The sequence below is a fragment of the Coturnix japonica genome, chromosome 21 (genome assembly GCF_001577835.2).
Source record: "Coturnix japonica isolate 7356 chromosome 21, Coturnix japonica 2.1, whole genome shotgun sequence".
Taxonomy (NCBI): Eukaryota; Metazoa; Chordata; class Aves; order Galliformes; family Phasianidae; genus Coturnix; species Coturnix japonica.
In genome coordinates, this window is record NC_029536.1 from 769734 (window position 1) to 793715 (window position 23982).

Genomic DNA, 23982 nt, shown 5'->3' on the forward strand with positions numbered 1-23982 from the left:
TCTTTCTGGTCTGTATTGGTCATGCTATATTATACCTATGTTGACTACTCAGCACCTCTACCTCCACACACACACACACACAGAAAGGTGGCAGTGATGTTACTTTTATTTTTTGATTTAAAAAATACTCATCCCTGAGAGTTCAGTAGCTATCAGCTGGTATTTAGAAACAGAATAAAGAATGATCTATGTGTATTTTGTTACCTCGGAGGTAGGTTGTGTTTTACAGCACCAGCATTCTGCAAACATTATGGTATAAGACTTTATGTATTGCTTCAAGAAAGCAAAATCTAGAGAGGCAGAGACTGAAAGGTGAAGCAAATCAGTGGGAAAGATGACAGAGCACAAGGGTGGTAAAAGCAGAGATGCAGTGAAGCATCCTTCTAGAAGACTTGCATCTATGCAACAGTAGATTGAATGGTCACAGATGAGTGCAGGTGTCTTCATATAGAAGAGCCAGCAGCTCTGCCACTGAATCATTTGGCCTGTCTGCAATACAGCGCCTGTCTTCCTGGTAAAGGCACAGAATAATTACCCTGAAGTATTCTTTGTTTGGCTTAACGTTCAGAGCAGTATTAATCTACTTAATTTATAAGAAACGTTCTGTGTAAGTTCAGTTTCTGCACTGTGCATTTTGCACCTACATTTATCACAGCAAGCAAGAAATCATAAGGTATCATCAGTGTCAGCTTCTGGCCTCTATTTTGCACATTGCAGCTATGAGTCAGATTATCACACTCAGCAGTGTCATCTGAGGTGGGAGAAGGAGGCACGATCTGAGCGCATGCTTTGTGAGATTGCAGTTCAATGAATGCACTGGAGGTGATAAAGGAAGAAGTCCTTGCAGAAGAGACCAGCTAAGTAAGGTTTTGTTTAAGAAACAAGAGCTATTTAAACATTATACCATCTTACATGATTTTGAAATGGAAAGAAACCAAAACCAGCAGTTGCTTCCAAAGGGAGCGCTATGAAATCTCACGGCTTTGCTTCCTTTTTCTGTAAATCTTAGTTTTGTCACAGCTGAGATTATGATTGGTTTTCTTATGGCAAGCAATATGGACAAGCTTTAGATTATCCACTGTAAACAATAGCTGATAGAAGTACTCCCAGTTCACTTCTCTTCCATCTCGTGTTTTGACAGCTTCTGCCAGCTCTGGGACAACGCTGCGTTTCTTTTCTATTCTGCAGAATGCAAAAGAGAAAACAATATTGCCATCAAAATCTGCTTTCTTAACAATATGCCTCCATCTTCCTTTTAAAGCAAGGCAGAAGTTGCATTCTCTCACCATAACTGGGTTTAAAATGGTTTTAGGAAGGAATCAATTTAGCTTTGCTTCAGAAATGCACAATGCCTGGAAAGAGGGACACGAGGATATCCTTCATAAAGGATAACATGGTGGAAAGGGGTAAATTCCCATACAAACAAAATCTGAGCAGGTAAATCTGGATTTATACATGCATTATACATACATGTGATCGAGATTCCAGGTGCTGAAGAGGATTCTGCTTTCCCTGTTCGTATAGGGGTTGATAGAATGCTTACATGGGCAGTCATCTCTGTCAAAAGGGCCCTGTAAAAAAGGTGGCTGCGATGAAAGGCACGTTGTTCATCATCCCAGCTCAGTCCCAGTCCTGAACTGATGCAGCTCCATCTCACTACAACCACACACAGGTGATAATGTTGCCAAAACTCAGCTCTTCTCTATGCAAGCACTGAAGTCACCATCTCCCCCCTCTAATGTTGTCAGTGCTGCTTGTTAGAACCGAGACTGCTTTGGGGCAGGGCTGAACCTACCTGACAAGAGAACCATCCCTCCTTTGTGCACAGCCGCACCGCTGCCTCCTCCTCTGTCCTGTCAAAGTAGCTGCCGTTATATCTCACAGACTTCAGTTTATCCGACATCAGCTCAAGTATCCTTCTATACGCATCTCTTGCTGTAGGATGAACATTTGAGATAAAATTACTAACCTAAAAGAAAAACAGAAGTACAGTCACTCCTTGGTGTCTGGAGCAGGTCTCTAATGCAAGTACCATGCTTGTACTTAAACATACATTTGTGTGTGCTTAGTGTACATGTAATCACTTTTACCTCCTTCATGTAGCTCCGTATCCTGCTTTCACAGCTGTACCGCATATAACTTGATTTGTTCTTAAAACGAGATTCTAGACCTAAAGAGAAGCAGCTTCATTTAGTACAGTACTTCCAATTCTGTGCATCTTCTTCGACGTGTACCTATGGCTTTTGCTCACAAACTCAGCATACAGGCTTTATTTTATTGCTGGGCTTAACAGAACCACACAGAGCATCTACTGTGAGAGCAGGGTTGATGTGTCAGGTAGCAAACAGGCTGTTTATCACCAGTGGAAACACACAGCTAATAGTGATGAGTGTGTAGAAAAGCAGCGTTTTGTAGCTGAGGATTTGCTCTATCAAATAGCATTGTCGTGCTCTTTGTGTGTGGAACACTGTGCCCAGTTCTGGGCTCCTCTGGTCAAGGCAGTGGGATCTGTGGGACACCCAGCAGAGGGGGGGCCTGGAAAGGATGAGAACGATGGGGAGAAGGCGGCCAAGAGGGGATGTGAGTGCTTATAGATATCAGAAGGGCATGAGGACAAGGCCAGGCTCTTATCAGTACACACTCACGAAGCACACACACCTTCGAACCACTTCCCGTCCTCATCCCGTCGCTCTGCAGCGCTGTCCCCGCTCATGTTGTGTATAAGATCCGCCAGCAGCTTCTGCCTGCGGGGCGCCCGCTCGTCCTGCAGCAGCCGCCGTGCGGCCTCCACCACCGCGTCCGTGCGGCTGCACAGTGCGACCAGGAACCGCTCCACGTCCCCGCAGCCTGCACACGGAGCGGCCTTTAGGAGCCTTTATCAGCCTTTATCATCCCGTATCACCGCGCCCCTGTCACTCACATCCCGTCCAGCTCTCCCCGGGCCGCAGCAGCACCAGCTCCGTGTGCGGCGATAACGTGCGGAAGAACGGCTCGCTCAGCTCCGTCCCGTCCTCGTAGAGGCACAGCCGGCTCCCTGCCAACGGGAGCTGCCCGGACGGTCACACGAGACCCACAACAACCCACAACCCGTGTCCCCCCGTCCCACACCTGCAGCAGCCGGCATCCTTTCCGCAGTAACCCACGCAGGCTCCCGGCCGCAGCCCCGAACTTCTGCGCGCTGCCGGGGCGGCGGAGGCGGAACGGCCTGAGGGGAGCCGCCATGACAGCCGCTCTCCCGCCTCCCTGCGGTGGGTGCTGCGCATGCGTGGCGGCGCTCACGCTGTTGCTAAGGTGACAAGCGATGGAGCCGCGCTGAGGTGAGTGCGGTGTAGGCCCGGCTCGGCCGGGTCGCTCCATTTTGCTTCTCTCTGCTCTCAAAGCTCCCTTTGAAAAGCTGTGTTAAGCCATCCCAGTATCCAGGTCCCCTACGTGGCGGCTCATGGCTCGGTAGGGGCCGTTTTCCCGAGCTGGCTTCTCTGAGGCCTGCGGGGCGCTGCCCTCCCAAGGCCTCCTGCTGAGGGAAGGGCGGAAAGTAATTGCTTAACATCGCAATGGGGATCGATGTGCTGCCCTCACAGCTCCTGCTGTGTGTGTGTGTTTGGCTGTGGCCTGGGGACGTGCATGGCTGTGAAACGTCACTGGGTGACTCCTGCTTAAGTTGATTCTGTTCTTGTTGTTACTGTAATGATTATTTCCTTCCAGACCTATGGGGAGGGATGTCACGTTGCTCTGAAGGTTTTGCAGCTGGGCAAGTGGAGCAAGGAGAAGCTTCTGTGCTCATCACCATTCGTGTGTTAGATTTAGACCTTCTGGACTTGGAAGGAGCCCACAAATAATTGGGGTTCTGCCTTTTAACACAGTTGATCTTGCTGTCCAAGTTAACCAAGCCCTCACTTCACTAAGCCCTGATAAAACATAAAAGAAAATGGTACAGTTTATGGTGCTAGCATTAAATAAATTCAGATTTACAGTCGGCAGCTGCTGAATTAATGGACCACGGTACAGAATTCTTGGACTGCAGTGTTTCGGTGTTGTTTTATTGCCCTCCTAAGGATTAGCTTAAGTTTGAAACATGGTTGTTTTGTATAGCTCGCCTCTGCAGGATGCCACACAAGATTGGCTTTATAGTCGTCAGCTCATCGGGGCACGAAGATGGCTTCAGTGCAAAAGAGCTGATGGTCCACGCACCAACAGTGAACGGATGGCGATCACCAAGGTACTGCAAGTGAGAGCAACGTGCTTAATCCTACAGCACTGAGTTTACATTGAGTGGGAGATGCAGCATGTGTTTTCAGACTAGTTTAATGCATGCTAGACCAAACTGGTTATTAAACCAAAGCATCTAAGTTACTTTTAACCCTGTGGAGGCCTTATTCTGCAGGAGAAAAATAGCCTTGGTTACACTGAAAGGTCATATTAACAATTTGCAACTGCGTTGGCTTGGAATTAAAACTACAGTCTTCTCAATACATCTTCTGGGTGTATGTAGTTGTTTTAGTTTCAGCTGGAACAGTCGTTTTCCTTCATAGTGACTGACAGGCTGCTATGTTAAACCACAACAGCAGTGCACTTTTAACAGACACACGCGTGCATTAAAGTGAAAAATGTTTCTACTCTTTGTTTTTATGATATTTTAACAATGGCAAACTATAAGAGCTTTACAAAGTTGCATGATTAAATGTTATTCAAGTTGGAAACCAAGTGATCTTTAAAAAGGTGGCTCAAAACTGTGTGTCCTTTCAGACTCTGTCAGTATCCACAAGAAATTGTTCTGCAGTTGGTGGAGAGATGTCGAATACGAAAGCTGCAGCTGCTTGCTCACCAGTACATGATCTCCAGCAAAATTGAGTTCTTCATCAGCGAAAGCTTGCCTGAATACTTTGCTCCTTATCAGTCAGAGAGGTTTCACAGACTGGGGTGAGTCTGACAGCTCTGAATTGTTGGATTACCTTAATAAAAGGCCTAGAGGGAAATAATAAGCAATCTGGGGACACTGGGCCTGCTCCAGCCATGTTGAAATCAATGGGTTAAAATCAATCACACTTAACGCAGTGGGGCCTGACCGAGCCTGTGAGGTTTATTTGGTTTCTACAAGAGGCGTGATGCAGGTGAACACCACTGTAAATGACAGCATGCTGTTTCGTTTATGAGTTTTAAACCTGATGGAAATGCTTAGTTGAGGAACCAAAACACAGCCGTGTGTTTATATGTTTCCTCTGCTTACTGATGCATTTTCCTTCTCAGTTATGTCCCTCTCTCCGACAATGAGAAGACAGGCTTCAAAGCTCGAGAGTTAAAATCTGTTTATATGGATGCAGTTGGCCAGTACCTGAAGCTGATTTTCCATAAGAATTATGTCAATAAATACAACGTGTACAGTCAGGTAAGATGAATTGCAGCCCTTTGTAAGCTGGATGAAGTATCAATAGCACAGAGTGGGCATAGAAATCTGCTCCCTGAATTTGTAGAAGCTGAAATACTGATGAAAGCCCCTGAGTTTATTTTTATTCATGACCAAATGCATGCAACTCATGCAGAGCAAATGGGTCAAGTGCACATTCCATTGTTGCCTTTCATGTTGAGTTTTAGCCTGCATAGCAATCTGTGTGCTGAAGACAGGGTAAGTTTGTAGACAATATTGAAACTCATTTTGCTGCATTTAAGTAAAAGCAGGGAATGAATAGGAGAGGGATGAGTTGGAGTAAATCTCTACTTGATTTTTCAGCTGGTGAAGGTTTGGAGGGAATATCAGCACAAACTGTCTAGCGACTGATTGGGTGTGGGTATTTAAGCATGCTGTTTCAATTTGTGTAAGGTAAGAAAAAAATAACAACCATATGCTTTCCCATTTTCTTTACATCTCTCTCAGGTTGCCCTGGTAGCTATAAATATTATTGGAGATCCAGCAGACTACAGTAATGACAGCAATAAACACGTAAGTGCAAAGCATCCCTATGCTTTTACTGTTGCTGCACATATTCAGTTGCAGGGTTCTTGAGATAATGAATGCATCTCCTGGTAGTTTTATCCTTCAGCAGAGGTGCTGTATATCGATTTTGATCTAACTTTGAAGTAAGGAGGATCTCAAAAGTTGAACCTCATTTGTGGATGCAAAAATTGAGACAATTAATTGGAACATTTGCACTCTCTTAAAATCCCTCACATTTTAATATGAGCCAAAACAGTTATAATTAGTCAAAATTTGTATCATGAACATACATGTTGTTGATGAATGCTCATTAAGATCTTTTTTTCTCCCTACAAAGCCTTCCAGAGAGAAGCTGATAGACCACTACTTAGGAATTAAGTCGGATGATCCCGCCTTAGATGGAACATACCTAGGGTAACGATATTCTATTGCTTATACCCTGCCAAAACATCCTCTTGGTCTAAATTAGTTCTCAGTCTCTGTATTCTGTTAGTGAAAAGGAAACGAACACCCACAGTCTGAATGTTATTGATTTCTCTTTTCCTGTATCTTCAGGAAGCCTGACTCCATCTCACCTCTGGATGATTTGGCTTTTGACATGTACCAAGATCCTGAAGTTGCTCAGATAATACGCAGGCTAGATGAGAAGAAACATGAAGCTGTCCATCAGGAATGCTACGATTATGCCAAGAAACTCAAACAAGCTATTGCAGACTTGCAGAAGGTATTGTCAAAAGACTCTTCATCTCTGAAGCCAGGAGTTACTCCAGCGATCCATCCAGGATTGCTAGCATTAACATGGAAGTGTAACAAAGTGTAACAACTCCCAGTATGTTGTAAAAACAGTAATTTTCAATTCAGATGACTTGAGTTAGTGGTTTGTTTGGAAATAACATGATCCCAAGCTAATTAATTAAAATGTTTTCCAGGTAGGGGAACGACTTGGACGGTACGAGGTGGAGAAACGCTACGCTGTAGAGAAAGAGGATTATGATCTTGCTAAAAAGAAAAAGCAACAAATGGATGCGTACCGCCTGAAAGTGTATCAGCAGCTGCAGCTCCACAACCTTCTGGATGCAGAGCTGATGGTGGGTGCAGCTGTTCCTGGTTCGGGATGCTCTGTCACATGAGTTTTGTAAATAGAAATGGCTGAGCAACCCAAATAAATTCAGGGGATGAGAATTATTTACCCAGAGAAGCTTTTTCTTTGGATTGTGGGTTTTCCCAGCCAAAGACTTGAACTTTATGAACGCAATTGATTCTCCATAAATTACATTCAAATTTAAAGTAAATAATGTTTAGACTCCTGAATGTTTTGCATTATTCCAGAGCCACACATATAGATTCTTAAGGTACTGAGTATTATTTACTGTCACAGGTGTAAATGTAATGACTGCTTTTAGTACAGTGTTAACCTTTCTTTCCCAATCTCAGACTCGAAAGCCACCTGAACTGCCTGTGGAGGCTGTGATTTATGATGACAGTCTTCAGCGCACTAAGGCTGCAAATTCACCTACTTGTAAGATCACAGAACTGCAGACTTCACAGGGAGAGCTGTGGAAAGCAGAGTCTTTGCTGGAAGAGAAGCCAGCAGAACCTATTTCTCCTGAGCCTGTTTTTCACCATCAGTCTACTTCTCCCTCTGTGTCTCATCCCACAACCTCCAGGGAAGTGTTTGCTCAAGAAGAGGTAAGTACTGCACCTCCATTGTCAAAGAAATCTCCAGAGCAAGTAATCTTGCATTCAGCCTTCAAAAACAGCAAGGTCTATTAGTGTGTGTTTGATGGTATTCTACATATTAGAGATAAGTACTACTTAGAAGCACTGTTTCTTCCTGATATCTCTATGGAAACTTCAGTATCTGTACTTAATTGTAAAGCAATACTGCTTTGAAGGGAAAAGTGAATTGAATTGAGGCAGATCCAATTAACGATGAAACAACTTCACATCTAAGTTATTTCTGGAATAGCAGATTTTATTTTCCCTGTTAGGTTGAATTTTTACCTTATGATGAGAGACCTGTCCCAGCCATCCATAAATACTCAGAGGAAACAATCCGATACCTTGAGCCAGAGAAGACTGAGGGGGACGTCAGTAATACTCCAAGTGGCGTTACTGGGGAACCAGAACCACTGAGTGAGAAGGCACTGAGGGAGGCCAGCCCTGCCATTGAAGTGTTTGGAGAAGCTTTGGTAAAGAACAACTAAATAAACACATGGATTGTTGTGATCTGTTTTGAGCTTATTTGGTGTTTGCTCAATTAACAGAGAATTACTGATATGTTTTTTACATGTTCAAGGATGTTATCTAAAGATCTGAAATTAAAAACTGACTGTGGATATAGGGATGCCCAGGTTTGGCATTGGCATGACACTGGGGCTTTTAGGATTGATTACTTGATAATCTGTTAATTGTTTATTGCCTGGTAGTATGCTTTGGGGTGCACCCCCTACCGGAGTACTTGCTACTATAAAGGGACTTTTGTAGGGAGAGAATCCATTGCTGTGTCTCAGGTGATTCCTGGAGCATGATCTATTAACCTGTTTTACGAGGCCCAAAGTGCAGAAACACCTCTTGTAATAAAAGCCAGGTTCCTTTGGATAAGGTCTGGGGATTTGATCCTTAAGTTCATCTGTTCTTTTGAGGTTGTTTCTACATGTAAATATTGAAACATCAGTACTGACCTTTTAAAAGATGATCTTGTTTTGTCTTCAGGTCTCTGGAGCATATTCCAAAAGCTGGTCATATCGAGAGGATGCATTACTGGCTGTTTATAAGAAGCTGATGGAAATGTCAGTGAGCACTCCAAAGGAGGATTTAAAGAACATGCTGAGGGCTGCTATTTTTCTTGTGAGAAAAGCCATAAAAGACATAGTATCTTCAGTAAGTAGTGACGTGTGTGATAAGGAAACATCTCCAGCCTGCAATTTGTTCCATGTGTTACATTTGTTCTGTCCTGGTGAATTCAGCAAGGCCTCACTTGGTGTTGGAATGGGATTACCCAGCAGTAAATCTCAAACTAAGGCAGAGGGATTTTAAATACCAGACTGTGACTGTGCTTCTTCTCTGTGGTATTTTTGTCACCCTTTCTTTCTTTTTCTTTAGGTTTTTCAAGCTTCCCTGAAACTTCTAAAAATGATCATCACACAATATGTACCAAAACATAAACTGGGAAAGCTGGAAACTTCTCATTGTGTGGAAAAAACACTTCCAGGTTTGCTTTCTAGAACAGGAGACTCTTCATCCCGCCTTCGCCTTGTGGCTGCTACATTCATTCAGGTTTGAGCTCTTCTTTGCATTGCAGTTTGGTTAGCATTAAGGATGTCACAGAGGTTGACAGTGGGTACCATCTGAGCTGGCTGGGTGTCAGCACAGAGCTTGCTGCTGGGACGGGAGGCAGAGTCGTAGCAGCAGCTGAGTGTCAGTATATAATTGAAGTATACGTTGTAAAAGTCACCTTAGCAATAGCATACAAAGATAGAGTTTAGAAGAGTAATTCTATGTGAAAGTTAATTCAGTCCCAAGAGGGCAAAGGCAGCTTATTTCCATTATGTGGCATTCCTACACACACTGTCTGTATATCTACAGGAAATGGCACTGTGGAGCGAAGTTAAACCTCTTCAGATTGTTCCAGTTCATTTGGTTCAGCTGTTAAAACCGAATTCCCCAACACATCTGGCCATGAGTCGAGTGGAATTAGTTGAGTGCCTCTTGAAAGAGATGGGAACTGAAGACTCAGGGTTTACCATCAGCAGTGTCATGAAGGTGGGAGTCGGAGCGTGCAGCTCTTGGAGTCTCTTTCTGTTGCTGTTGGATTTGTGTTTATTTCTGTTTTTTTTTTTCAGTTTGCAACGGGAGCTTTGGAGCACAGAGTTTTTGAAGTTCGTGACGTAGCACTGCGAATTATCTTTGATATGTACAGGAAACACAGAGCTGCCATCCTGGAATATCTCCCTCCTGACGATGCAAGCATTCGCAAGACCGTTCTCTATAAAACACTCTTTGATGGATTTACTAAAATAGATGGTAAACTTTCCGAAGCTGAAATGAGGGTAAGTGAGGGGATTTCTGCTACTCGGTGTTTTGCAGACTCTCCTATATGGCAGGTGGTTCAAAAACTTTCATAATTGGAAGAGTATTTTCTTCCCAGGCACAAAAAAAGGCAGCAACAGAAGAGGCTGAGAGTCAGCTGGCAGCTCTGAAGGAGATACAAGCAGAAGTTCAAGCTGGAAAGGTCAGGGTGCTTTGGTTTTGGACTTAGAAACATTTCCCTCAAGTGTCCCATGCTTAGGTAGTTTGCAAGGAGACAAGTAATGTCAGTTGTAAGAGAGCTGGGGGATGTGGAAGGGGGAAGGGGGAGCCTCCTCTCTCAGTCTGATTTTCATCCTGAGTTTTACAGCTGGGGAGTTGTTGTTTGTAACAAAATCAGAAATAGGAATCCTTCCCATTTTAGAGCCTGATGGTGTTGTAAAGTGCTGGTTCTGCTTCTAAGCCTTAAATAAAAATCTGTTCTTTTTCTCCCCGGTTAGTATCACAGTCACAAATGACATTTCTGACTTACAAAATTCTTTGTTCCATAGGAAAAAGAGTCTGATTTCCAGAAGACAAAAGATCAAGGTAGGTAATTTCAGGTAGTATCAAGGGTTGAGGTGCCCTTGAAGCACTGTAGATGCTTAATGTGTTAGATTGCATTGATCTGGTATTGGATCTGTTGCTTTTTGTTATCTGGATAACATATCTGTTATACTTCCATCTTCTTTTTTGCAGGTTATAGAAGCCCACAGCCTGCAGCAGTGGAGATTCCAGATGATCATTCCTCTGTTGCAAATTACTTGGATAAGTAAGCTAGATTAATAGCTTCTAATCACCTTAAGTACTTCGTATCACCTGCTAGTAACTCTAATAGTATTTCTCCAGTAGATCAAAGCTCATAGCTTAGGCTTTTAAACAGTGAAAAAGAAAACCTTTCTAACAGATTTCGAGCAGTCCTGGATGTTGATTTGTAACTACTTGGATGGCGCTACTTTGAGTTTGTTTTCTTACTAGCTGCTGTGGGGATCATCCATTCCCACGTGTAGTGTTATTGGTGTTATGGTGTTTGGCTGGTTGATTGATTGTTTTGTTCTTTGGGTTCTTCCCCAGTCTGTGCATTTTTTGTGGTGAAAGGAATGAATCCTTCACAGAGGAAGGACTGGATCTCCATTACTGGAAGCGCTGTCCTATGTTAACCAGATGTGAGCACTGCAAACAGGTCAGGAACAGTTTTTATTCTGTTGTTAACGTGACAAGACATTTAATACTACAACAGGTGGATTCTGAGCACTGTGTGATTTTGGGTAGAGTTTTTAGAATAGAGCAGTAGTATAAAATTCATCACCAACCTCATTGCCAGTTCATTCTTTTTTTCCATTACTCACTTGGAGAAGAGAGATTTAGCTTCCAAAAAGCACAGAGGAAGCTTGGTTTTAATGCTGCCCTTGTTGCCTTGGTACAATGCAAATCTTTGTTGTGCCGCAGGTGGTAGAAATAGCAAGTCTGACAGAGCATTTGTTGACTGAGTGTGATAAGAAGGACAGCTTTGGGAAATGCCAGCGATGCAGCGAAGCCTTTCCAAAGGATGAGTTGCCCAAACATATAAAGAGCAAAACTTGCAACGGTGAGTAGTTTTAAACAGGAAGGCTGAACTTCAAAAGTCAGGTCAGTCCAACACCCTTCCTGTCAAGTTGGACCACTTCTATTTAGCTTATCATTAAGCTAACCTGTCTGTGCCCTATTTGTATTATCCTTTCAGCTGCCAAGCCTGAAAATGTGGCAAACCATTGCCCATTGTGCCATGCCAACTTTTCTCCTGGAGAGGAGGTAAGGATGCTTAACACGAGTCTGATTTTGTTCCATCACGAGGACTGAGTTTTTGTCCTCCTAAAACATGGCTTGACATGGAAAGATTTAAGAACTCCCCTGGGTTATTGCTGGGCTCTTCTGCCCACGTTCTTCTTGTAAGAAGCCCCAGGTACCCCCTGATTTGAAGGTGCTTTCATGTTTTCTAGTTCTAACAGCCCACATTCTTTAGTAGCACTGAATGCTGCAGCTGTTACTGTATCCCTTTCTCCTGTGTTTAAGATACTGTGTGTGCAGGGGGTAAATAGAAGTGTGGTTAACCTCGCTGGTTTCTTAATGTCACTTCTTTATAACTGGTATTAGGCCTGGAAGTCACACCTCATGGGCGCGGATGGCTGTGTAATGAATCTACGAAGGTTACCCACCATAAATAAAACTATTCCAATGCAGCCTGGTAAGACTTCTTTGTAATGGTTGTTCTTTTTTGCTGTGTTGCTGCTGCTTAAGGGAAAGTATTTCAGCTCTCAAAGCTGGATCATTGCAGCCTTGCTTCTACTTAATAGCATGGTCATGAATAGAACAGTCAGCAGTGACAGTAAGTGGTTACAGTTCTGGACGGCTCCTGACCACCACTGTGGTGAATTGAGAGCCTGTTTTGGCTTTGAATGTCCAATCAGAGGACGCTGATCTAATCCTGAGTACAAAATGAGTTGAGCACTTTGTGCTGTGTGCTGCTTTCCCTTTCTTAGTGGGAACCAGGAGCTGGGCAGAGCTCATGGCTGTGAAAGTTCAACATCAGCAGAGAGAAAATTTGCCTTTGCTTGTTTGGCACGTGCAGAATCCCCTTACTTGATGAATGCAGAAGTTAAGAAAACAAGCTATGCTTGCAGCACCAACACTATTCTCCTCCTTGCTGCTTTTGTTTCCCTTCAGGCTTTTTTCCCAGTGCTGTTTCATCCCCTCCACGCTCAAATGACTGACAGAGTTAAACTTCTGTGCCTGAGTTTTGCTTTGCTCGTAGCTGCTTTTCAGAGCCATGCTGAGCTCCTGGGCAGAGCCCTTAGTCTCCTTCAGCTGCCATCAATGAATGCAGCTCAACCCGGGGCTCAGAGGAGCGAGTAATGACCTGAGCCATCCCTTCACAGGCAGAACAGGAGGCCAATATTTGAAGAAACCGAGTCCTGCAAGACCCAAAGTTCAACCTCCCTCCATAGGAAGCAAGATCCCAACGCCGAGAGGAGGCCTGAATAAAAGCTCAGGCAAAACACACACAAAGCAATGACAGGACGAGCACCGTGGTTTGTATTTCTTGTTTAATTATTAGGCACATCATTAGCGATGGCGGTTTAGAAACTCCGAGCAGCTCAGATCTTTAATATAGGAATACCTGAGGTTGTGTGTAGCACTGCAGGGAGGGCGGTTCAGTTGGTTAAATACCACCTCCATAAGGCAGAATCCATCCTTACCTGTCAGTGCAATGAAAGAAAAGAGCAGAGGGGATGTAATGCAGGCAAAGAAAGCGATGAGGGCTGTTTGCTCCCCCTTTTGCTGTTGCTGTAGTGGTCACATCCAGCTTAGCTGCTGTGTCAGGGTGTGCAGGGATCCCAGTGGCTGAGGGCAGCTCAGTGCTGTCATTTATGCTGTCAAGGATCGAATCCGTGCTGCTGCTTTGTATCCACAACACTCATTTTGTAACCCACTTGTGTGCATCCTGCCTACTAGAGACCCTTTATATACATTCAAACTCTTCCAAATATATTATATATATATACATATATATTCATAACGTTTGTACATTTGATATGCATGCTTCCTTCCTCTGTGGAGCTGCAGGTTCTTGCGGTGGAGCCTCACTGTTGTGTTCGGAGCTGGGTGTGCAATGGGCTGCAGCGGGGGGATGCAGCAGAGTGTGGCAAAGCGTTGTGCAGGGGGTGGTGAGGGCAGCTCCTCATTGCTGCTGGAGCCCGGCTCTAACCCCATCATTAAGGTGAATCGGTTGTGATTTCTATCTGCTGGTTTGGCGGAACCTTTTTGAGATGCGCTGATTTTAAAGGCGTGGAAGCCACGCTCACGCCGTCACCGGCTCACGCAGCCCCTGCCGTGGGAGGGTCGGATCTCGGCTCCTCCCCGCACTACGGAGCGATGGCGGCGGCGTGGCCGGAGCTGGAGGCGGCGGCTCGGGAGCGGCGCAGGGAGTTGGCGCTGCCGGGAGCGGCGGTGGCCGAGCGTGTGGCTGCGGGCGGCGGGCGGCTGCCGGCCGAGCTGCTGGCGCTGCCGCTGCTGCAGTCGCTGGAGCTGAGCGGCTGCGCGGCGCTCAAGGAGCTCGGCCCGGGGCTGGCGGCCGCGCTGCCCGCATTACACACGCTGGTGCTGAGTTGTAACGCGTTGGGTCCCGCCGGGCTGGGCTCGGGGCTGGGCGGGCCGCTGCCTGCGCTCCGCGTGCTCGACCTGTCCGGGAACGGGCTGGAGGCGCTGCCGGCCGCGCTGGGCGGTGCGGGGCAGGAGGAGGAGGATGGAGGCGCGGCCTTCCCGCAGCTGCGCACCCTCAACCTGAGCGGGAACCGGCTGCGGGAGCTCGGCCCGGGGCTGGCCAGATCCGCCCCGCAGCTGCAGGAGCTGCTGTTATCCGGGAACCGGCTCCGTGCGCTGCCCGGGGCGCTGCTGCCGCCCGAGCACCCCGCGCCGTTCCCATTGCTCAGCCGGCTGGACGCGGCCGATAACCAAGTGGAGGAGCTGAGCACGAACATCGCCGCGCTGCCCGCACTGAAGGTGAGTGCCCGCATCCCCACCGCGCATCCCGTGCTAACAGCCCCGTTCTGACCGTCCCACTCCGGTCCCGCAGAGTCTGGACGTGGCCAACAACCAGCTGAGCTCGCTGCCCGCTGCACTGGCTGACTGTCCCCGGCTGAAGGACGCCAACCTGCGTGGGAACCCACTGCGGGACCGACGGCTCGAGAAGATGGTGAATGGCTGCCAGACCCGCGCCGTGCTGGAATACCTGCGAACCAAGGGACGCACCGACGGCCGGGAAGAGACACGGAGGAAGAAAAGGGAGAAGACGCAGAAGAAGGACGGCAGGGATGGGGAGCGAGATGAGACTGAAGCCATTGGGAAGCTGCTGCTGAAGGTCCTGCACGTGGGAGATAACCCTGCACCCATGGTGGTCAGGGCGAGCCCGGGTGTCAAGGATGTGCGGCCGTACATCGTGTGCTGTGTGCTCAGGGGGGTAAAGCTGCGGCCGGGGAACGCCCTGCGGAGGTTCCTGAGCGCTCAGGTACGGCTGTGTTGGTGCTGTTACCCCATAGCTGTGATATCCCAATCCCTCCGTGCTGGGGGCAGCCATCACCTCACCCTGCCCATCTCCCAGCTGGGTGCACAGTGCGTATCGCCCTGTTGTGATGATGCTGTTTGTGTTTCAGACCAAACTGCATGACGATATCTGTGAAAGGAGGACGGCAGCCACAATTGCCACCCACGACCTGCAGCTGGTCAAAGGGCCCCTGACGTACAGTGTGCAGCCTCCTGCTGAGCTGAAGGTACAGCAATGCCAACCACACACCTCTCCATCCTCCATTTCCCTTTGCTTTCTGCAGCCATGAAGGAAGGAAGGGTCACTCCTTGTTCTTGTTTGGTGCAGATCACCCCCCTGGGCCGAAAGGAGATCAAAGCGAAGGATCTCCTCCGTCAGCTGCAGATGGAGGCGGAGGAGCAGAGGAAGCAGAAGAAGCGGCAGAACATTTCTGGGCTGCACAAGTCAGTGTTTTGTTATTGATCACCATGTGCTTCATGGCAGCTGGGGTAGAACAGCTCTGAGGGGAAGGTGGGGGGTAACCTGTGCTCTGTGCGGGTTGGTGAGTGGCTGCTGTTATTTCTGCACACACTGAGAGTAAATTGTCACATTTATCACCCATGAGAGCAATTTGTGTATGTAAAATAGCAGGTAGAAGGGAACCAGAGGGAGATGAAGCGCGTCATGCAAGTTCGGTAAGCAAAGCAGAAGAGAGGAGCTGTAAGACTGTATAGAACAGATGAGCTGTGTTCTGTTTGCTGCTCGTGTAGAGACCAGCCGCATCCATCAGACACACAGCTCGGAGGAGCTGGCCAAGCCTAAAGGGAGAGCTGTGCATTGCCATAGTAAGTGAGAGGGTCTCATTGAGCTGAACTGTGCTGCTCTGACATCCTTCTGCTTTGTGGTAGATCAGGAACACACTGACTCCTTTCTGTTGCTGTTCTTTGCTGCTGTGTCCAGCTGCTGTTTCAGTTTCTTTGTGGTTCTTTGGTTTGTTTTCTGCTTCTCTTGGTAGGTACCTGCAGTTATTGGATGGCAAAGATAACTACCCATGTCTCGTGGATGCTGAAGGTGCCGTGATTTCATTCCCACCAATAACAAATAGTGAGAAAACGAAGGTACTGTGTGCCAGTGGGAATTTGTTCATCTGAACTCATGTATTCAACTCCAGGCTCATACAGACCATACACCTCCAAACCTTCCTCCCCTCTCCTGATTCAGAGGCAGCTCAGAGCTCCATTTCTACCTTTATAACTGCACAGCTCCAGGAAGCTGCTCCAAGGGCACCAGGCTGACCTGGCTGATATGGATTGGCAAAGCTCTTTGCCTCTGGTTGAATTGAATGAAAGCCTTTCATTGCATTTTTGCATTGAGGTGTTGCTACGTGGGTGAGGCTGCTGGAATTCATTGCTTGTTTTACCTGTGACATTCAACAGGTCAGGAAAACCACCCGGGATCTGTTTCTGGAAGTGACGAGCGATACCAGTTTGCAGACATGCAAAGATGTCATGGACACCCTCATTCTGGTGAGTAACTCAGCCCTCTGTGCTCCTCTGCAGGTCGTTTCATTGCTTATGTGTATGGGAGAAGGATGCAGAAGCTATGGGATTTTTGGGGAAGCTGCTCGGTTTTCCCCTTTCCTCCCTGTCCTGTTGGTGATGTACCTCAAAAGATTTTGATGTTATATCGTGAGCTTTGCTGTATTTAACAGAAAATAGCAGAACTGAACAGATTCACCATGGAAAATAAGGAGGAAGGCTCGGGCTCGGATGATGAATCGGACGCTCTTTGTGGACCAGAGAATGCCAACCCCAACCAGAACACAGAGCAGCCACTGGTGGTGGAGCAGGTCCGAGTGGTGGACATGGATGGAAACCTGAAAGTCCTTTATCCTTCTAAAACTGACCTGGCCACAGTGTCCTCCCTGCTGACGGTCATACGCTGACTGCGAGCAAAGATAAGGAAACTGCTCCCTTTTTCTTTTGTCCATATGCAAGAATGCAATTTGTACGCAGTGAGGGTGTTTGCAAGAAGAGATTCAGCCCTGCCTGGCTGTATGCAACATCTAAAGCTTCATCAAGCCCTGGTAAGGAGGGTTGCGTTCTCTCTCGGCCTTAGGAGGAAGCCTGCAGCATTCTGACTCACTGGAGGCAACAGCATCTTCCAATGCAAACTTAAGAGCAGGGAACGTAATCCAGAATCTGAGCAGGGCGGTATCTGAGGTGACCCACACACAGATGGTTGCAGTGGTTCGGGCTTGTGCAGCCTGCCTGTTGTCTGAATGCAAACCTCTCCATCCATAAGGTAGGGAGATCAGAGTTCTTGTTCTAGCTGGGCTCTGTAGATATCACATCAAATACGGCCACGTGTTGCGTCCTGAATGGCAAAATAAAATGGTTCTTGCAGTCGTTTCTCACCATCACTTGTTCTGGCATTGCTGAATTTCCCAGTCATGTAACTGTGCCAACCTGGCAAAGTGGAATCTTTAACTTATTCTCTGTTCTCCTATCTGAGCAGTCCTGAGACCTTCAGAGTTCCCTGTGAAATAGAACCATTCTACAGAGCGACGATTAGAAAACAACTCAATTACTGCAGAGCTTTATTTAATTAGATTTCATTTGTTATTAAGTCATCAGCTGAAAACAAAGGATCCGGGTGGTGGGAAGCGGTGATGTGTTGGGAGTTGGCTGCTCAGGCTGTTCTGCTGCAGGACTCACCTCTTTCCCTTTGAATTGTTGGATGATGAAGTAACTGTTTCAATGGTGGTGAGAGACGGAACCTTGACACCTTTTTGTTTCAGCATCTGGTGGAACTCCATCCGCTCGTTAATTATTTTCTGAAAGGCAGAGATGTGCAAAGGGATAGAAAAGCATTAGAAGGACAGCAGTGCTGTGCAGGGCTTTCAATTCCAGAGAGCTGCATACCTGCATTGCCTCCAGCACCTCCTCATCAGTGAGCTCTGCCTGGGGAGCTTTGATGCCTGCTGTACTGAAGGTAGCCTGAATTATTTTGCTTCGAAATCTCTCAAACTTTTGATAGAACAAGAAAGAAATGGACGTGTTAAGCTTTCATGTGTGATTCTTTGGCATTCAGGTGGACTTGAATGGGTTGGAACATCTCTTAACAGGGAGGTGGAAGTCTGAAGTGAAGGAGGACATATTTACTTTGCTGGTGACACGCTCGAGTGCCACTCGAGTTTGTAGCTCTGTGTGCTGCATTGCTTCAGCTTTGCTCTGCATCTCCTCTTGGGCACTTTGCTGTTTCTGGATGTGGTACTGATTGGTCAGAGCTTCTGCCTGCAGCTGCCACGCTGTGCTCTGTAAAGCATTGATCAGCTCCAGCTGCTTATTCAGTTTGAATTCTTGCTCTTTAACAACCTGAGGAGACACATAAATCCAGCCATTACAGCGAGGAAGAGGGTGAGCAGACTTAGCCATATTTTCCCAGTATCTGATTTCAGATGGTTCTTGTATTGAGCAATCTACAGACTTAAACTTGTCTGTTCTGGTTGATGATAGACCTTCCCATAAAGGCACGAGGGCTTGAGCCAGATTCACCTGTCGGAGACTGAAGTTCTCCTTCTCCATTGCTGCCATCATTTCTTCATGTTTCCATTCTTCTCTCAGGCTGCCAAACTGAAGGGATAAGATTTTACACGTCAATTTGGCAGCTCAGAGACAGACCTCCTGTCTCATTAGCAAGAACTGTTTCAGAAGGATTGAATCCCCCGCTCCCAGCTCTCTCTGCAGTGGCCACCCTGTGCTCATGGCATTACCTTGTCAGACATGGCTTGGAGCTGATTATCTCGCCCTCTGATCTCCTTTTGGAGCTTTTCATTTTCAGATTTGGCGCTCCGAAGCTGGGATGCTTGGATCTCCAGTTGTCTTTGCAAGGAACACATGGCACCTGTAAGCAAACCGAACCCATGCAAAAGACTTCACGAGCTCTTTTTCAGGTAAGCAAAAGCAGAGCTGCTGCTCTGCTCACCCACGTATAGGCTGTGGGTGAAGTTAATGTACAGGCACAAGTTAATCGAAGCATTTCACACTGCTTTGCTGTAATAGATATTAAACTTAAATACCCCATAGGCACCCCCTGCTACCTGTAGCCATGTTGTAGTCATCTTCTGCCCTTTGTAGCTCTGCACAGAGTTCTTTATGGGCTTCCTGGATCGCAGTGAGCTGAGCCAGCAGGGCCTGATTCTCTGCTTCTGCCTGCTCTGCAGTGGCTTCGGGGGAGCTCTCTTCATTGAGAACATCAGTGCCTTCTTCACTTGAGCTCCCTTGTTTTGTGTGCTGTAAAGACAGAGATAAGGCTTTAGTAGAGCCTAAGTCCTTACATGGAGAGTGTTTCGGATCTGGGGTCTGCATTTACAGTAAGGGGCAGCTTCAATGTATGGAACTAAACCCATTACCATCCCTGTGTCAGCGCTGTCCTTGAGCAGCTCGAGCTGTTTCTTCAGGCTCTGCACTTCCCTCAGCAGGTTGTTAATCACCACGTCCTTCTGGGCACACTCTGCCTTGTACTTGGTCAGACGGTCGATCTCTTCCACCAGCGTTTTCAGACACGCATCCTAAGGAGTAAAGAGGCACCGATTGTGTTGGAGGGGATGAAAGGGATGGATGGGGAACCACGGAGCGGATTAAGGGTGTCAGCCCTATCCCTTATGCACACAGGGCTTGTTATGAGCATGCAATGTGTGTCATAGTCCCTGCTCCAACCTTCTTGGCTCTGATACTCTGTATGGCCACAATGGAGCAGCACAGTGCTCTGCTTAGGGCAGGAGTGACCATCAGACATGGGGCCAAGCAATGCAGCGTGTTTCCTCACCTTCTCCTCAATGGTCCTGATGTACCAGGGCCGTTCATTCCCGTCTTGTTCCCCGTGGCCGGGCCGCAGTTCTGCCATACAGAGAAGTGATACGGGACGCCCCCCACCCAACCCCAGACCCCCCCTCCGGCCCCTCCTGCCTCACCGGGCGGGTCCGGCGATGTGGCCCTATGGCAGATCCCGGCACACAGCGGGGCGGGGAGGCTCAGCTCATCGTGCCGCGGTTCGGGCATTAACACGGACCCGAACGGACCGAACCGAGCACGGGAACCCATCGGCAGCGTTGGGTTGTTAAGCAACGGCGTCTCAGTTCCGGATAACACTACCGGGTTCGGGAGGTGGCTTCCGGGCGCCATGTTGTACCTCAGTGAGGAGCTGCAATGGCACAAATCCCTGCTTTAATGTCTGTTTTTATCCCTTTGAGAGCTTTATATGCGGGTTGGGGCTGAGCTGGGGGCTTGTTTGATTCTCAAACTGCGTGTTAAACCTTAACAAAGCGCTGTAATACCTCGATATGCCGCTAGGGGGCGCAACACCCCGGCTGATATTATGGGAGCTCCATTCTCCACACGAGATGCTTTTTAAGGCCTTAAAATCAGCTCATCCTCAATAATATCACACCCCCGTTTCCTTTATAAGCAAGACCGGAGTCAGCAGGTGCTGTAATTCAGACGTGCTTTTATTGTGTTACAAAAAAAAAAAAAAAAAAAACCAAAAACTGGTTTATAAACACGTTTTGCAAAGGTAACGCTCCAAAAAGGGCTGTTGGTAACATGGTTGGCCCATGTCACTTAATACTGTTGAAGAAGCCTTGGTTAACGGTGTATCTGAACCTTTAAAGCACCTCTGGGTGTGTGTGCTCAGCTGCAGGCGGAGCTGGGGATGCTCAGCTTCTCTGCAGCCAAGAGAGAAATCAGGCCTGGAACCAATGGCCACAAGCAGCAAAACAAGCAGGAAGGACTTTGTGTGCTCTGAGATGGGATCAAACCCATCCCCAGCTCATGTCAGCTGCCTCCAACCCTCACTGTGATACAGGGAGAACCCACACACAGCTCCAACTCCATGGGAGCCTCCACACGTTTCCCCTCTGCATTAATGTGATATAATTGACAGGAGGGAAAACCATCTGAACTTTGAGCAGGTGAGTCCTGAGACACGACTTCCTGCATGTTTACACGCTAGAACATAACATTCATTGCTTGGTGCTGCTGTCTCAGTATCATTTTTTATAGCTTACATGAAAATAAATCCTTTTTTATCTCCTTGCAGCACAATGACTACACTGTATGTATGTATGTACATCGCGTTGGTGATATGCACAAACATTGAAGGACGTGAACACATCTGGAACTGACGAGGTCGGCTTCTGCTCTAAAAGGAACTGAAAGGAACACGTCTCCTGGCAGTCCATCAGGAAAGCAGACTCGCTTTGTGTCAGTCAATGGCAGATACTCATATGGGAATGGAGCAGATAAGGGCTAAATCATTTTCTCACCATCATCAGGACCTGCTGGTTTTCAACACCACCAAGAACACAGAACAGAGGTAAGAAGGTAGGGCTCGCTAACAGAAAACGTGCTATTTTACGCCGCATCTGTTTGATGCAAGGCTCGTCCAGCACAACACAAAATGAACCAGCAGGTGACTCCTCTGCTGTGTGCAGGCAGAATCCGTGCTGCATTCCAGCAGCTCTCACCCTGTCCTTCCATCAATCCTCTGACAAAACCACTGCGATTCCCTCTCTGTTAGTACCTGGCAGATGGATGGGGGCCGTATTTCTCACGCAGCCAACAGTCCAGATCTGCCCAGCAATATTACGCTTCTCCAGGCGCTCAAGGCTGAAAGTCTTCACCCATTTATCACATGAGGTTTGGTTCCCCCAGCCCGTCCCTTGGACTCCCTTTGTGTCCGGTCTCCTACCATCACATTGTGGAGACCCTCAGTTGATCTCTCCCTCCGTGAACTCTTCTTTTATGGACTGTTTGCGGGATTTGCAGTCTGGGAGGTCAAAGCCAAAGTCTGCCCACTCATCCGCCGCGCCGCGGTTGGGGATGGTGATGGTGTGACGCACTCGGAAGTGCACGGCCTCCATCACGCGCTGCCGCTGCAGCTCCCCTGAGCTGCCAATGGAGATGGTGGAGGCGTTGCTGCTGGAGCGGATGAGCTGCTGGGCCCCGTAGTCGTGGCTCTGCTTGAGTTCCTGAAGGCCCCTCCAGATGATCATCCGGTACTGCTCGGGAATCTTCAGTGCTCCGAGATCCTGGAAGAACAGTGCTGCTGAGGTGCATCATGTGAGGGGAACGCAGGGACGGAGCCTGGCCCCCAGCTCATGACTCAGAGGGGACGTGGGCACAGGATTGAGCGGCACATCCTGCCCCCAGTCCCCACACAGTCACAGATCAGCCCGTGGGTGCTTCCACGAGGGGCAGCTTCTCAGTTATTTGACCGTGACTCGTGGTCAAGCCTGACCAGTCATTCAAGCACCACTTTGAAAGTCAGCCAAAAATGCATCCTGTTATTTGGGGGCGGGGGGACAGTGACTTAAATTCACCGTATCACATCAAACTACTGAGAATGGGAGGGTTCCCACTGGATACGGGTTGAGGAGCAGCAGGTTGTCTGCTCACAGGGCGAGGAGCACAGCCCAGCTGGCTTGCACAGGGCAGGGGGGCTCCAGGCAGCCCCCATGGGTGGGCTTGAGGGAATGGGCTGCGTTTCCTGAGCCCCGCTGACAGGGGCTGGTTGGGGCTCCTCCATGTTGGAGGCAGTTGGTGTGGGCAGCAGCAGGCTGTTGTGGTTGCAGTGCTAACTGAGAGCTGGATCATCTCAGCAATGAGGGGGCTGAGCCAGAACAAATACCCTTGTGGTGGAGAGCTGCCAGAGAGCCATGTTAATGCCAAACACAGAGACTCGTGAATGTTAACTAGAGAAGATAGCGAGTGTGCAATTAGTAATTACACATATCAACTCGGACAGACAGCTCAGCAACCTGATCCAAAGTTCTGGCCATACCAAACATTTCTTTTGACAGCTTGCAGATAATAATGCAGTTAGTTCAGAAAATGGTCCAAAATCAGGCTAAGATTGTGCAACTGGCCCCAGCTACCAATGAAAAATCATTGTGTCTTCAGCAGCTGCGTTGCCTGTTTTACTGCAGCTGCCAGGTAGAAGATTACTACAAACTACCTGGGGGGAAAAAACAACACAGAATCAGGGCAGCAGCGTTTTTTTCCTGTCCAAAATAGTGACTCCAGAACTTACAAGGCTAATTATGGCTCCAAGGGTTTAAGCTTTTTCTACTCCTTACTCTGATGGATGGGGGGGGGTCCCTGCGTAGGTGCTGCTCTCAGTTTTGCAGCCTTGGTATTGTCAGCACGAGGTTATGCTTTAAGAAAGAACTGCAATCAGCAGCTCCTGTCCTGGCAGCAGAGAGCTGACATGGAGAGTGAGAGCAGGAGTATTAAACTGTTTTCAATCCAGCTCTTTCCTAACTTGTGCTGTTTCACTTGCAAAGTACGTTGTCTAGTTTCCCTTTTGGGTTAAATACCTACTTGAGTTCTGGTTGGGGGGTTGCTCTTTCTGGGATATCTGAAAAGAGCTAAACAAGTGTGCTGAGTTATTGTTTCTCTCTGTTAGTTCATCAGATCTCATGTCTGACAGTCTGGAGGAAATAAAGAGGCTTTTGTGGTTGCTACCAAAAACTGAACCACCATTCAACGTGAAAGACTAGAAATGATGCATAAATAGAAGACATAAACCATGGGGAGTTTATATTCTGCAACAGGTTGGTGCACAGTTTTTTTTCCTTTCTTTTCAAACAGTTTTGTCCTTGCTTTTAAGATCAACAGCTGATAGAAACAAGTGGTAAGAACAAATCTTCCCAAAGCATTTACCTCCATGGATAGGTTCTGCAGGTGGTAAATATTCTGTAACCCTTGTGAGGTGAAATAGTCGATGCAGTTTGGACACCCCAATCCTGTTAAAAAACTGCAGAAAAAGTTTGGAAAATAAAGTGGCATTAACTTCTCATGAATATAAGCTGTGCTGTCAACCAACACTGTGTTTCAGCTCATTGAAAAGGCAGAAAGGAGACAGC

General features: G+C 47.4%; 5 protein-coding genes across 13 annotated transcripts in view; 2 read left to right on the forward strand and 3 right to left on the reverse strand.

Annotated features, from left to right (window-relative positions):
* Positions 1-88: 88 nt before the first annotated feature.
* On the reverse strand, positions 89-3309 carry DFFB (DNA fragmentation factor subunit beta). 3 transcript variants are annotated; one of them, XM_015882594.2, is made up of 7 exons: positions 3109-3309; positions 2921-3047; positions 2659-2847; positions 2091-2170; positions 1796-1969; positions 1471-1571; positions 89-1182 (listed from the first exon to the last, which is right to left on the reverse strand). In XM_015882594.2, the coding sequence occupies exons 1-7, from the start codon at positions 3220-3222 to the stop codon at positions 966-968; spliced, it is 1002 nt and encodes a 333-aa protein (XP_015738080.1). In that variant the 5' UTR covers positions 3223-3309; the 3' UTR covers positions 89-965. The 3 variants fall into 3 exon arrangements, with proteins under 3 accessions (XP_015738080.1, XP_032304682.1, XP_032304681.1); XM_032448791.1 differs by having other exon boundaries at positions 2921-3034; positions 3109-3231; XM_032448790.1 differs by lacking the exon at positions 2091-2170 and having other exon boundaries at positions 1796-1935.
* On the forward strand, positions 3235-13542 carry CEP104 (centrosomal protein 104). 2 transcript variants are annotated; one of them, XM_015882528.1, is made up of 22 exons: positions 3235-3317; positions 4090-4216; positions 4744-4917; positions 5245-5383; positions 5870-5935; positions 6267-6343; positions 6485-6653; positions 6859-7017; positions 7364-7618; positions 7921-8121; positions 8645-8812; positions 9035-9208; positions 9518-9694; positions 9775-9981; positions 10080-10163; positions 10510-10546; positions 10697-10769; positions 11072-11180; positions 11447-11585; positions 11721-11788; positions 12131-12221; positions 12913-13049. In XM_015882528.1, exons 2-22 carry the CDS (start codon positions 4104-4106, stop codon positions 13047-13049), a joined length of 2817 nt encoding a protein of 938 aa, XP_015738014.1. In that variant the 5' UTR covers positions 3235-3317; positions 4090-4103. The 2 variants fall into 2 exon arrangements, with proteins under 2 accessions (XP_015738014.1, XP_015738013.1); XM_015882527.1 differs by lacking the exon at positions 3235-3317 and having other exon boundaries at positions 12913-13542.
* Positions 13543-13657: 115 nt separating this feature from the next.
* LRRC47 (leucine rich repeat containing 47) lies at positions 13658-17478 on the forward strand. The gene is made up of 7 exons (XM_015882558.2): positions 13658-14536; positions 14610-15041; positions 15187-15303; positions 15405-15520; positions 16072-16174; positions 16493-16582; positions 16768-17478. The coding sequence occupies exons 1-7, from the start codon at positions 13910-13912 to the stop codon at positions 16999-17001; spliced, it is 1719 nt and encodes a 572-aa protein (XP_015738044.1). The 5' UTR covers positions 13658-13909; the 3' UTR covers positions 17002-17478.
* A 160-nt stretch (positions 17479-17638) lies between these two features.
* Positions 17639-20257, reverse strand: CCDC27 (coiled-coil domain containing 27). Of its 2 annotated transcripts, none has more exons than XM_015882570.2 (9): positions 20032-20257; positions 19887-19930; positions 19471-19629; positions 19159-19351; positions 18832-18962; positions 18614-18691; positions 18221-18433; positions 17981-18085; positions 17639-17892 (listed from the first exon to the last, which is right to left on the reverse strand). In XM_015882570.2, the coding sequence occupies exons 1-9, from the start codon at positions 20240-20242 to the stop codon at positions 17770-17772; spliced, it is 1257 nt and encodes a 418-aa protein (XP_015738056.1). In that variant the 5' UTR covers positions 20243-20257; the 3' UTR covers positions 17639-17769. The 2 variants fall into 2 exon arrangements, with proteins under 2 accessions (XP_015738056.1, XP_015738055.1); XM_015882569.2 differs by having other exon boundaries at positions 19887-19957.
* Positions 20258-21152: 895 nt separating this feature from the next.
* Positions 21153-23982, reverse strand: part of TP73 (tumor protein p73) — a 28242-nt gene continuing 25412 nt past the window's right edge. For 4 of the 5 annotated variants that reach the window (XM_015882547.2, XM_032448788.1, XM_015882545.2 and 1 more), the window contains 2 exons: positions 23780-23873; positions 21153-22146 (listed from right to left, as the gene is read on the reverse strand). In XM_015882547.2, the coding sequence (XP_015738033.1) occupies positions 21826-22146; positions 23780-23873 (415 nt within the window). In that variant the 3' untranslated portion in view covers positions 21153-21825. The remainder of the gene's footprint in view (positions 22147-23779; positions 23874-23982) is intronic. The other variant, XM_015882549.2, reaches the window with a different exon arrangement.

Bases quoted from the DNA above. Each gene is read 5' to 3' on its own strand.
- DFFB (XM_015882594.2), bottom strand. From the start codon at position 3,222: ATGGCGGCTCCCCTCAGGCCGTTCCGCCTCCGCCGCCCCGGCAGCGCG. The intron at 3,048-3,108 runs GTGTGGGACGGG...CCGTCCGGGCAG, and splicing joins AAGGATGCCGGCTGCTGCAG to CTCCCGTTGGCAGGGAGCCG. The intron at 1,183-1,470 runs GTATGTATAATG...TGCATTCTGCAG, and splicing joins ACCTGGAATCTCGATCACAT to AATAGAAAAGAAACGCAGCG.
- CEP104 (XM_015882528.1), top strand. From the start codon at position 4,104: ATGCCACACAAGATTGGCTTTATAGTCGTCAGCTCATCGGGGCACGAA. The intron at 7,619-7,920 runs GTAAGTACTGCA...TTTCCCTGTTAG, and splicing joins AAGTGTTTGCTCAAGAAGAG to GTTGAATTTTTACCTTATGA. The intron at 9,209-9,517 runs GTTTGAGCTCTT...GTATATCTACAG, and splicing joins TGGCTGCTACATTCATTCAG to GAAATGGCACTGTGGAGCGA.
- LRRC47 (XM_015882558.2), top strand. From the start codon at position 13,910: ATGGCGGCGGCGTGGCCGGAGCTGGAGGCGGCGGCTCGGGAGCGGCGC. The intron at 15,521-16,071 runs GTCAGTGTTTTG...TTCTCTTGGTAG, and splicing joins AACATTTCTGGGCTGCACAA to GTACCTGCAGTTATTGGATG. The intron at 16,583-16,767 runs GTGAGTAACTCA...TGTATTTAACAG, and splicing joins TCATGGACACCCTCATTCTG to AAAATAGCAGAACTGAACAG.
- CCDC27 (XM_015882569.2), bottom strand. From the start codon at position 20,242: ATGGCGCCCGGAAGCCACCTCCCGAACCCGGTAGTGTTATCCGGAACT. The intron at 18,963-19,158 runs GTAGCAGGGGGT...GTTTGCTTACAG, and splicing joins TGACTACAACATGGCTACAG to GTGCCATGTGTTCCTTGCAA. The intron at 18,434-18,613 runs GTGAATCTGGCT...GTGTCTCCTCAG, and splicing joins AGAACTTCAGTCTCCGACAG to GTTGTTAAAGAGCAAGAATT.